This window comes from Gekko japonicus, unplaced genomic scaffold (genome assembly GCF_001447785.1).
Source record: "Gekko japonicus isolate JY-2015 unplaced genomic scaffold, Gekko_japonicus_V1.1 scaffold1114, whole genome shotgun sequence".
Classification (NCBI taxonomy): Eukaryota; Metazoa; Chordata; class Lepidosauria; order Squamata; family Gekkonidae; genus Gekko; species Gekko japonicus.
In genome coordinates this window covers 116,019-127,987 of record NW_015174875.1, presented here as the reverse complement: position 1 = coordinate 127,987, position 11,969 = coordinate 116,019, and the positions used below count along the sequence as shown (strand labels likewise).

At 49.9% G+C, this 11,969-nt stretch overlaps 1 protein-coding gene across 1 annotated transcript in view; it reads right to left on the bottom strand.

Moving 5' to 3' along the window:
* Positions 1 to 3,648: 3,648 nt before the first annotated feature.
* LOC107121840 (ligand of Numb protein X 2-like) overlaps positions 3,649 to 11,969 on the bottom strand; it is a 34,284-nt gene continuing 25,963 nt past the window's right edge. Inside the window, 4 exon segments of the mRNA XM_015424843.1 lie at positions 3,649 to 5,399; positions 6,336 to 6,494; positions 10,278 to 10,506; positions 10,671 to 10,845. Coding sequence (XP_015280329.1) covers positions 5,264 to 5,399; positions 6,336 to 6,494; positions 10,278 to 10,506; positions 10,671 to 10,845 — 699 coding nt within the window. The 3' untranslated portion in view covers positions 3,649 to 5,263.

Sequence of the window (11,969 nt, the reverse complement as noted above, 5' to 3'; positions counted from 1 at the left end):
GACCGGCCAGTTTTACTGAGAAGGGCGCTCTTCCCCAGCAGGGAGAGCCTCCCGACGTTGAGCCGCTTTATGCTGGAGAGGGCAACAAGCTTTCTTGTGAGCTAACAGGAGAGTCTCCTCCAGAAGCCCGCCTAGCGATGGGGAGCGCCGTTTTTCACTCAGATGTTAAGTTTTGATTCCTCATCGACAGAAGTCACCAACACTCCTTTTTCATGGGACGCCGACGTAGTCATTCCCGGTTCCGTTTTGATGGTGGGGAGGGATTTCTTTGTTGTTGTTGTGTTTTGGGTTGGGTTTTTTTGTTTTTGTTTTTTTGAGACCGAAGGTAACCTCAAGAGCCCCTCAGATCTTCAAGAGTGAAAAAAATCACACTTCCACGCGCATCCCACTTTTCTTCCGCCTGCAGAACTTATTTAAAAACACTTCCTGAAGTTCTCTGAACTTTATACTTTTTTGTGTGTTGTAGTCATGCAAGTCTGGGTGTTCGTATGGAGCCAACGACCCGGGAAACCTGAGCCTGTCTGCCGGTGTATTTTGGTTTGTATGCTATGATGGTGCAGTGAGTGGGTCAGTAACTGAAAAACGTGTGGGGAATAAAGCAACTTCTTTTGGAAATGGGGCTGGCGTGTGTGTGGTCTCAAGAGACAGAGCACCTTCACGGCAGAGGATAAGGCTTGACTTGCTTCGGAAAAGGAACACGACGTCATGGTTTTCAAACAATGTGGGGAGCTCCTTTGGAATATGTTAGGGACCGCTCGATTAGAGGATCGGCAAGTGTGAGCCCGTGATGCTTGTGTGTGGGGGGGGTCCCCCTCCCACTTCGCCGCGTCCAGCATGTGCCTCGGGATGATCAGCTGCTGCCGGCAGGCCCAGCACAGGCCCCTCCCCCCCTGGCTGCTTCACTGCTGCCACCTCCACTGGGCCCGCCTCGGCACCAGAGATGCTTCACCTCAGAGAAGGTAAGTAGTAAAGGGCATTCTTCACACGTGCACAGAGAACACTCTTTTCATTTAATTCCACTGTGGTGGTGGTTTTTTTTGTAGATTTCAGATTTTTCTGCACACTTAGGGGGTCCCCCAAGTCTGCAGAAAAACCTGTTCAGTGCAAGTGTGGCCCTGATGCATGGATTTAGATATCCGCAGATAGGGGGCACACTTGGCAAACAGATACAGATATTGCTATAAAGGTACGCACACCCAACATCACTGAGCTTCCCTTTGTGTAGCTGTAGTTGCCCTGACTTGGACAGCCCGTGCCGGCCTGACCTCGGAAGTTAAGCAGGCTCAGCTGTGCTTAGTACTCGGAAGGGAGACCACCAAGGAAGTCCAGGATTGCTGTGTAGAGGCAGGCAAGGGAAACCACCTCTGAAAGTCTCTTGCCTTGAAGACCCTCTGCAGCCCATTTCCATAAACACTTTGCTCACTTCTGCCCTGTACTCCGCGAGCTACTTTCTAGTCACTTTGTGGGAAATGATTGCTGACAGTAATTCTTCCACTGGCTTCTTAGCATCACAGCTTAAATGAATTAAACTCGTCACCAACTTGCCCTGTGGCAGTTCAGGAGGTGGTGCCCTGGTCTGACCTTAAAAACCTTACAGGGCTGCTGTGTGGTTGTGAACTGACAGCACATTCTGCCCGTGACCTAGGCTAGCCCAGCCTGGTCACACCTCAGAAGCTAAGCAGGGTCAGCCTGACGGGAGGCCCCCAAGGAAGCCCAGGGTGACTATGCGGAGGCAGGCCATGGCAAAGCGCCTCCGGAGGCCTCTTGCCTTGGAAACCCCACGAGGGGCTGTGACTCGCTGGCACTTTCCACCAGCAGCTGCTGTGGGGGCGTTCTGAAGGGGCCGAGCGTGGGCCTGGATGCCTTTCCCACAGCAGTTCCAGAATCCTGGGGATTACTCTATGGGGGGGGGGGGGGGGGGGGGAATGCAAGAGGCCACTGACCGCAGAGGTACAGAACTTGTAAAGGAAACAGGTATTTAAAACTATGGTGGGGTTTTTGAGGCAAGAGACACACAGACAGAGGTGGTTTGCAAATGACCCTGGACTTCCCTGGGGGTCTCCCAGCCGAGAGCTGATGCGATCGGGATAGCCTCTGCTACTGCGTAGAGACTTTTGCGTCATTAATTTTTAATCTGGTTTAAAGTGTGTGTGTGTGTGTGCTGGTGACTAGTCAAGATATGATGCTTTTGTGTGTTTTTTTGGGGGGGGGGCTGTGACGTGCAGAAGCATACATGAGGTGGCCTGTAGATCCCCATTCAGCTTTCCTGGGGGGTGGCTGTGATATCAGATGAGAAAAGGGCCCCTCCAGAAAGAGATTCCAAAGACAAGGACTGCTGCACTGCCTGTCCTGCTGTCTTTGCAGGGTGCCCCCCCCCCAATTTCACAAACTCAGAACCCAGTTACCAATGCTCCCTCTAAGCTGTGGAGTCTTGTGAGCAAAAATTCTACTTGGTGAACTACTGGCATTAAATTTGGGAGCGAGCAGTTTGGCTGCTGCATAAATCAGTCTGCTCTGGAGCCCTCCTTTTTGAGCCAAGACCAAAATGTGTGAGCCGGTGGCTAAAAAACCACGAGCTAGCTCACACTAACTCAGTTTAGAGGGAACAGTGCCAGTTACTGACCATTTTTCTGGAAGTGTTGAGTATTTTCTGTAACAGGCATAGCAAATCAGATGCGGAAGGAAAAAGACCTATTTCAAGATCTTGCCTTTTCTACTTCTGGGTGGGTGAGGGGACATCCGCATACAGGTGACCGGGCTCCTTTCCATGTGTGCATGTAGAAGAATGCAAGGGCCCAGATTGAATCATTGCCCGTTGTAAGATGGCAGAAATGCCCAGGAATCCCTCAGCCTCTTAGAGAGGGGTGGTTGCCGCAGGGATGATGCAGAGACTCCGAACAAACATTCCACAACTTCCATCAGTAACTCCAGAATAATTTATAAATGCACTGAGCTAATGCCTGGTGCAAAGCACTCTAGCGACTACTGGGTGTGCTGTGAATCAAAGGCACCTTGAAAGAAGACGGCACGGGGAAATGGGGCTGCTATTCAGCCCTTCTTCTCCTGTAGGGAATGCAGAACACAACCCACGCCCTATGCCAAAATCCATGAGAAGGCAAAGTCAATCCTGTGTCGGTCAAAAGACTCCTCTCAGGTAGGATGGGAAGACTGCTGCACGAGGCCTCTGCCACCACGGACTGAAAGTCTTGTTTTCCACTCCTGTGCTAGTTCACAAGAAGCTGTGAGTGGCCTGGCTTTACAAACAAAAGTTGCAGCAGACCCCACCCAGAGAGCGGGCCGTCCCAAAGGCCCCCCCCCCGCATCCCTCCCTCCTGAGACACAGCCCACCAGCCGGCAGAAACCCAGAGCCCTGCAGAGGGCAGCCTGCTTGTCTGACTTCTCACTGGGGCCTGAACTGGGCCTGAGGACGCCCCCAGCTGCCTACAGGCTCTTTCTTCCAGGTCTCTGAAATCCTGTTAATAGATCAAATGTTCAAGGTCAGCTGCCAGGAAATGCAGCTGGTTGATTTTCAGATGAAACAGCTGAAATGTAATGGAGCCTCTCCTTGGGAGCAACCAGAAAGGGGAGAACTCTGGGTTTAGGGTTGCTGAAATGTAATGGAGCCTCTCCTTGGGAACTAGCTGGGCGTGCTGGCACTTCCCTCCGAAAAGACAAGGAGCAACCAGAAAGGGGAGAACTCTGAGTTTAGGGTGGCCACTTTCCCCTTCCCCTGGACATTCTGCATAGTCAGAAACTGCATAGTTGAATTCTACCCCTCCGCTTTCACGGGCACGTTGTCAGCTTGTGCCTCTTAGACCACCCTGTCCCACAGAGACCCGGCAGAGAGGGGAGGAGAAGGGTGATAAGCCCCTCCTCTTCGAAAGGGAGGAGACACACTCGAGAGGGAGAGAGAATGAGAGCAAAGAAATGGCTTTATTGCTTCCAGCTACTCACCTCCGTGTGCAGAAAAGGCATGGCTCAAGGCCACTCAGGAGCCAGCTATGGGGCAGATGGGGTCTACATATCTGCTGTCTACTCAAACTGGCAGTAGCTCTCTACGGTCTCAGGCAGAAGTCTTTCGCACCACCTCCTCTCTGATCGCTTTAACTGGGAATGCCAGGGATTGAACCTGGAACCTTCTGCGTGTCAAGGAGGTGCTCTACCACTGAGCCGCAGGGCCCCACTCTTAAGTACAAGAAATAACACAAAGGAAAATGGCTACGAAAGGGGTAACAGGGAAGGCGCCTGTTCACTTCTCCTGCACACCCATGGGATGCTTTGCATGGCCCCTCTGTGGCCAACCCTTTACAGGAATGGGCAGGAACTGCAACCATCTCTTTAACTTCCCCCAGACTACAGAAGTCTCCCACTTGCTGGTGTACAGCAATTTCTAGTCTTTGTAGAGGGCATGAAGACACAGCCATGCTTGCTTGCGTCAACTTGGGACTGCGACTGGTTGAGAGGAAGCTTTCCAGAGAGAAGGGCAGAGAGAGCTATTTCACCACCCAGTAGGGCAGTGGGCTATGCTCAGCCTGAAGACCATGTTTAGGTCTCTACCCAACTCTTTCCAGCAGTGGCAGAGCCAGTGCCGGCCCCTGGAAGAGCTGGAGGTCCAACTCGGGGCATTCAAAAGCAGGGGAGGACAGTGCCCAAGGTAGCTCCCTCATGCTCCTTCCTATGATTTCCCAGGATCTGGCTGATGCTGGGGACAAGGATGACCGTTCTCCCAAACAGTGCAGTTCTCACAGACACGTGCTACCGACAGTTTAGAGGGGGGAGACAGCTAGGACAGTTCCTGTAAGGCATTCCTTTGGTGGCCACTTCCTGCCAATAGGTTGGTGTGACCACCAACGTCACACCCAGTCAAATACCGGCTAATATCACGGAGCCTTCTGGGCCACCTCATCTTGAAAACCGTCAGCAGGCTCTGCTTGCCCCAGTGCTTATCAGCGCAGGATGGAGGAGACAGGGTTTCAGGAGAGAAGCAGGCAGTGGCTCAGGGCCCCAACTGTGCAATGTGCGTGTAAAGGTCTGCAGAACGTAACCGTCCTGGTGACAGAATTCCATTGGCAGAAACCCATTATTCTGCCAGAGAGCTTGGTGCAGACGACGTTTCCTTTGGCGTGGTAGCAGGGGTGCGGGAGAGGCCTTGAGCAGCACGAATGGTCCCAGTCACGGCCCCCTCCGTTCATCTGATGTGCCAGGCTGCACTGTCTGTGGTCGAAGGGGTTCCAGAGTTCAACCGCTCAGGAGGACTGATGTCCTACACCAGGCTGCCGGGCCAGGACACCACTGTCAGGGCGACCTTGTTGCGCTGCTCCTTCAGCATGGGGATTAGCTGTGCGTTGCTCATGCCCACAGCAGACACGCCATTGACAGCCACAATTTCATCTCCACACCTAGTGGGCAGAGAGGAGAGGAAACACCGTCAGGATAAAGCTCTCTCGCCTGGTCATAAGAACGTAAGAGAAGCCAATGTTGGATCAGGCCACTGGCCCATCCAGTCCAACACTCTGTCACACAGGGGCCAAAAATACCAGGTGCCATCAGGAGGTCCACCAGTGGGGCCAGGACATTAGAAGCCCTCCCACTGTTGACCACCACCCCCCCAAGCACCAAGAAGACAGAGCATCCCTTGCCCCAGAGTTCCTATCTGGATCTCTGCTCCATATGCTTATCTAAGTCCCTCTTGAAGCCGTCCATGCTTGTAGCCGCTGCCACCTCCTGTGGCAGTGAATTCCATGTGTGAATCACTCTTTGGGTGAAGAAGGACTTCCTTTTATCTGTTCTAACCCTACTGCTCAGCAATTTCACGGAGTGCCCATGAGTTCTTGTATTGTGAGAAAGGGAGAAAAGTACTTCTTTCTCTACCTGCTCTATCCCATGCACAATCTTATAAACCTCGATCATGGTCATCGCGGGTACAGCAACAGCTAAAAGTCTACATAGGCTTCAGCACCAAGAATGTTACTTAACAAACAACAAACATGTCCACACTTATGTGACCACTTATTCCCAAACTGTGGGCTGGATCACTAGTGCACCCTGATAAATAAACTGAAGGATTAGAAATTTCTGTGGGCCCAAAGCACTTATTCACGCAGGAGGCTGCCTGCTGCATCTCTGCATGGTTCAGCACGCTGGCCTTGTAGCCTTGGGCAATTTCCCCATACATCTCCATTCATTCAATCAGTCCAGGGATACACTTGCCCTCACGAGAAGTTGCTGATAAAGCCAACTACTATCGGAAGTTCTCCCCCCCGCCCCCCGCCCCCAAAAGACACCGCCATGCTTATAAAGTAGGCAAAACTAACTGACGCCAACAGCGTGCATACCTCAGTCTTCCGTCCCAGAAGGCAGGTGTTCCAGGCACGATGGTTTTTATGAAGAACGGCTGGCTCCCTTTGCTTTCTTCAAACCCACCAACTATGCTGAAGCCCCAGCTCTCCGCGTTGCTTTTGTGCAAGGCGATATCTTGACAGAAGTGGAGGTGGCTGAAACAGAAAGCACACAGTGGTCCTCGTTCCAGCGCTCTGCCTTCCTTGCAGAACTGCTCCAAACCAAAGGGAGCGGAACCGCCTTGCCCAGATAATCTTTCATCCCTCACTGGAGGCATTGAACCCACTGGAAATGTCCCTGGTGGGCCCCAGTTGCCCTGTCAGCCAAGAGGGGGCCGTGCCAAGTAGCCCCTGCAGCGCTACTGGGTCTGCTTGGCTCAGCTTGCTCTGGAGCCGGTTGAACATCCCAAGCCCCTGCTGAGGGATACCAGCGTATTATAATGAGCTGCAGAAAACACCAGGTATGCTGCATCGGAGCACCCTTGGCCCAGAGTACAACGATGAGATCATTACCAGCAGCACAGCAGTGCTGCCGGTGGATCAAATATCTCGCTTCAAATGGATTGTGTGTCGGGAAACAACTGCTGCATTCAACAATCAGGCTCTTTGCTGGAAAGCCAATATTATGCTAGGGAAGGCAGCCCTGCTCCCAGGGACTGATCAAACACACGCCCAGATCGGGATGATTTGTGAAGGAGGGTGGGGGTGGGGGTGTTGTTGTTTTGCCAAAATTAACCGATAAAACCCTCAAATCTCATACGAAAGAGCAAGGAGCATTGTGAAGAAAGGGGCCCTGAGGCATATTTTCAGAAGCAAAATCTCATCCAAATTAACTCTAGTGTACATTTGAGGGCAAGACTCTGCAACCGCAAAAAGTATTTTTCCCACCATAGAGAACAATGGAGGGGATAGGGGCAACCTGTTTGGGGGCCCATAGAATTGGACCCCCTGGTCCAATGTTCTAGAAACTTGGTGGGTATCTTGGGGAGAGGCTCCAGCAGCTACCCTGCATGTTTGGAGCCTCTCCCTCAAACCCCCTCCTCTCCAGCCCCCAGAATATACCCTATGTTTTCGCCATTGACTTCAATGGCCCATAGGATATAACGGGGTTGAAATTGACATTTGGCTGGCCAAAAGACTCCCCAGTCAGCTGGTACTGCCGAAATTGACATGCAGGAGTCTTTCTGCAGGCCAAAACTGATGCTGCCCAATTCGGCCGAATCCGAATCGGGCCGAATTTTATTTTATTTTTAGCACACCGCTACTCTCTCGAGGGCTTTTGAGACTTGAGGCTCTCAGGGTGAAAACGATCACAGAGTGCATGCCAAATGTAGGACAGAGTCTCTTGCAGGAGAAGTAAACTTTTGGACCTAACCACAAGGGGGCATAATACTGATTTGCTTCTGAGGCCAGATGGTGCAGGTCCAAAATAAAACCACCCCCGTGGGGACTGTGAATGGCCCTGTCCCCAAGCACTTCCCATACTGCAACCAGTCAGTCCTCCTTACACCAACCCATAATCAGGCAGGTCATACTGCTGTTCTGCTGTTACCATCAGTGAGCTGAAACTCAGAAACGGCAGCTGGTGAGTTTATGGCTGAAGTGAAGTTGGAACAGTAGGTCTCTGGGCTGAAAGCCGACCCCTCTGGGCCACCGTGCCCCCCCCACCAGTTCTCACCAAAGACCCAGTGCAAGGCACGTGCTGCATTTCTACATTCTACATCCAAAAGTCTTTCAGCAGAGCCAGATGTGACAACCAGCTCAGGCTAGTCACAATGAGTTCTCCCTACTCTGCCTGCAGCACACCATCCTGGACACCCCTGCCACGATCCTGCTGCGTGTTTCCCCTTTGCAGGACAAAGAGCAGCATGTGAGGCTACTCGGCTTATTAGCTGCTGACGGAAAGGGAGAGGTGGAAGGCAGCTGACGGCAGCACTGCCACTTAGGGTGGCAAACTGGCTTTTGCCACTTTCCCCAGACTAGACGTTTCCATAAGCACAAGGATTTCCACCCATGGATCAGGATTTCTCCACACTTTGCAAAGCAGCCTGAAATGCTACCTGAAGTCCTTTTCTGGTGGGAGAAGGGATAAGTTGTGGGATAAGAGGTCAGGTCCTCTTATGGATTAAAAACTGGTTAAATGACAGGAAGCAGAGAGCAGGACTAATCGGGCAATTATCTCAATGGGGGGAAGGGAGCAGTGGGGTCCCACAAGGATCAGTACTGGGACTGGCGCTATTAAGTTTGTTCATAAATGATCTGGAACTGAGAGTAAGCGGTGCAGAGGCCAAGCTTGCAGACGACACAACACCACTCAGGATGGTGAAAACCAAAAGGCCGACTGTGAACCGCTGCAGGGCGATTTCAATAAACTGGGTGAGTGGGCAGCAACGTGGCAAATGCAGTTCAATGTAGGTCAGTGTAAAGTGATGCCTACTGGAACAAAAATCCCATATGCTAATAGGTCCTGAACTTGAGACAGAGAAAGAGACCTACTGGAACAAAAATCCCATATGCTAATAGGGCCTGAACTTGATGAGACTGAGAAAGGGACCCTGTGGTTGTAGTGGATGGCTCAGTGAAAATGCATGTGCCACAGTGGTGGAAAAGGCAAACTATTTGCTGGGGATTATTAGGAAAGAGATTGAAAATAAAATAGCCAATACTGCAACACTCCTGTATAGATCATTTTGGAATACTGTGTGCAGTTCTGGTCACTGGATCTCAAAAATGCACTGCAGAGCTGGGAAAATGGTGATTAAGAGGTTGGAGCACCTTTATTACTGGGAAAAGTTGAATAGTCTAGGGCTTTTAAGTTTCAAAAAGAGGGCAAACCAGGATGGTGAGAGGGTTGGAATCCAAGTCTTATGAGGAAAGGCTGAAAGAGCTGGGTATGTTTAGCCTGGGAAAGAGAAGGCTTAGAGGGGACATGATTGCAGTCTTCCAGTACTTGAAGGGCTGTCATGAAGAAGACGGAGCAGACCTATTCTCTCTTGCTCCGGGTTACAAGACTAGATCTAATGGGTGGAAATTACAAGGGAGTCGTTACCAGCTAAATATCAGGAGAAATTTCCTGACTGTAAGAGTGGTTGAGCAGTGGAACAGTCTGCCTCGGGAGGTGGTGGATGCTCCTTCGCTGGACGTTTTCAAGTGGAGGCTGGATGGCCATCTTTCGGGTATGTTGTAGGTATGTAGGGCTATCTTTCGGCTATGCTCCTGCAGAGTGCAGGGGGTTGGACTAGATGACCTGCAAGGTCCCTTCCAACTCTAACATTCTATGATTCTATGACGGGGTGGGGGGATAACAGAGGTATCAATATTATGCACAGAGTAGCAATAGTGGACAGAAAGAACTTTCATCTAACCCACTATGCCTAGTTCCAATTTGTGGCTTAGTCTAAGGAAACAAACTCCACACATGCCCCTAAAGAAGCTCGCTGTGGCCCCTGCCTTCTGGGAACCAAGCGGCTCAGTTCAAACATCACGCCAAATCAAGAACAGTGACAATCGTTTGTAACTCAAACAGTGACGATGTGGCCCAGGCTTCCAAAAGGCAGTCAACTGTGATGAAGAGCCAGTGCCAACTCTGATCTTCCACCTTCTCAGCACTCCGTTTCATGTCCCCTAACATTTCTATGGTGCAGCAGCCTTAACAGGTGTCAGACACAGTTTGCCAATTGAGATGTCGCCTCCTACCATAATTAAGCTTCCCTAATTATGGGCTGAAATGATATCTCAATAAAGCCATTCCAATCTTCTCATTTCAAAAGCACAAGGGCTAAGGGTTATTGAAGCGCTTGGTCTTATTGATCAGATGACCACCCAAAACATCAGGGAGCTATGCCAAGTAAACAGCTGGACCACCTCAAGCGGCCCCAGATGTAAATAGCACAATGCCATGCCAGCACGATTCCGCATCACCTGAGCAGACAAACGTACCTAGGTAATCCAAGCCACCTGACCCACAGCGGAGTCCAGCTAGCCCAGCCCAACCCGCTTTCCTTGCTTTCTGGAACCTCCGGGGACTCGAACGACTCTTCCGGCACGATGATCTCCAGGGCCTTCAGCACCACCGTGGGCAACGCAGCATTCGATTTCAAGGCAGAGATGGCTTGACTGTAGTTAAGGTGAGTCAAATCAATATTGTTGATACTCAGAAGCACATCTCCTGTAGTACAAAGAAAGAATAAAATGTAGACAATCTTCTGCTATAAGGCTTAACGTGCTTCTTCGGGGTTACCATTCAGAGAGTCACGGATTCACGGAGGGACAAATTCTAGGGAATCAAGCTAAAGCATGGAAATAAACCAGGAGGGCCTCAAGGCATCTTACCTTTCTTAATTCTTCCATCCCTGAACAGGCACCCGACAGGCTGGACGCTGGTCACATACACAGGGAGCCTGTGCCGACTGTCTCTCCCGCCTCCAATGGTTATTCCCAGAGATTCTTTCGGCTCCTTTTTTATTGTAACCAGTTTCTCCTGGCTGAGGTATCCTTGAGGGAGTGCCTAAAACAAGAGAGACAGAGAGAGATCAGCTCATATGCTGTGGATGTGGAAAGGGAAACTTATGGTGGTCAGCCCCAATAGGGAATGACATAGAAGTTCAAGGAGACTGTTGACAAATTCAGAGGAGGGTTTAAAAACGTTAGAAGAGAAATTGTATATGAGGAAAGCTGAGCCAGTCTGCCGAAAGGACATTTAAGTGAAAGATAGGAAAGTGTGCTCGTGTTTTCAACTGGAGGTCAATCAAGATGGGTCGCCATGTTAGTCTGTCTGTAGCAGGAGAAAAGTGGCACCCAAAGAATGACTCACGACAGCTCCTCCCTTGCCACAAATTTTGCTAGTCTTCAAGGTGCTGCTGGACTCTTGCTCTTTTCTACAACGAGGGGGGGGGGGGGTCAGTTTATGTTGTGTCCATTGCCATGAAAACAGCTAAAGATGGGCGGCAGCCTGCGCGTGAAAACATAGACCCTTATTCTTTGGATGCTTTCAAGGAAACTTGTGGCAACAGATCTCCTGGGTGTGAATTCAACTGTATAATCAACTGGGACCAGACTCTAATGAGCATGTATCACATTTCTATTTTCACAAGTAAATATAATTTAAATACAACTACACTTTTGACCTGCTAAAACGGTAGCAAATTGAAGCGCACACATTTTATTTATTGGGTTTTACATAATAATTTTTTAGAATGTATTTTACAAAATAAAAATTACATGTGAATATTTCATTATCACAAAACATTAAAGAATATATAAGATCTACTGCCACCGCTAACTTTATCATTCCATGCCATTTCAAACATTCACCATTTCTCAGTGATTTTATCTGATTTTTTTATGTTAACCATCCTCAAGACTTCTATGCTAGTAGAAGTCTTTTTTCCCAAATTCTCAAAATCCAGTCCTTTATAGGAGGGGCTTTTTCTGATTTCTATCAAGAAATGATACATTCTCACTTCACTGTTAATGAAGTATTACTTCCCTGTCTGTAGCTAATACACATTCTTTTAGATAACAGAAAGTAACTCTGGGTTCTTTTGGCCGACTGCACCCTGTGAGCTCATAAGCAATATACTAAAGTTTAACACTGAAAACATAATAGTAGCTTTTTATATTGATAAATTA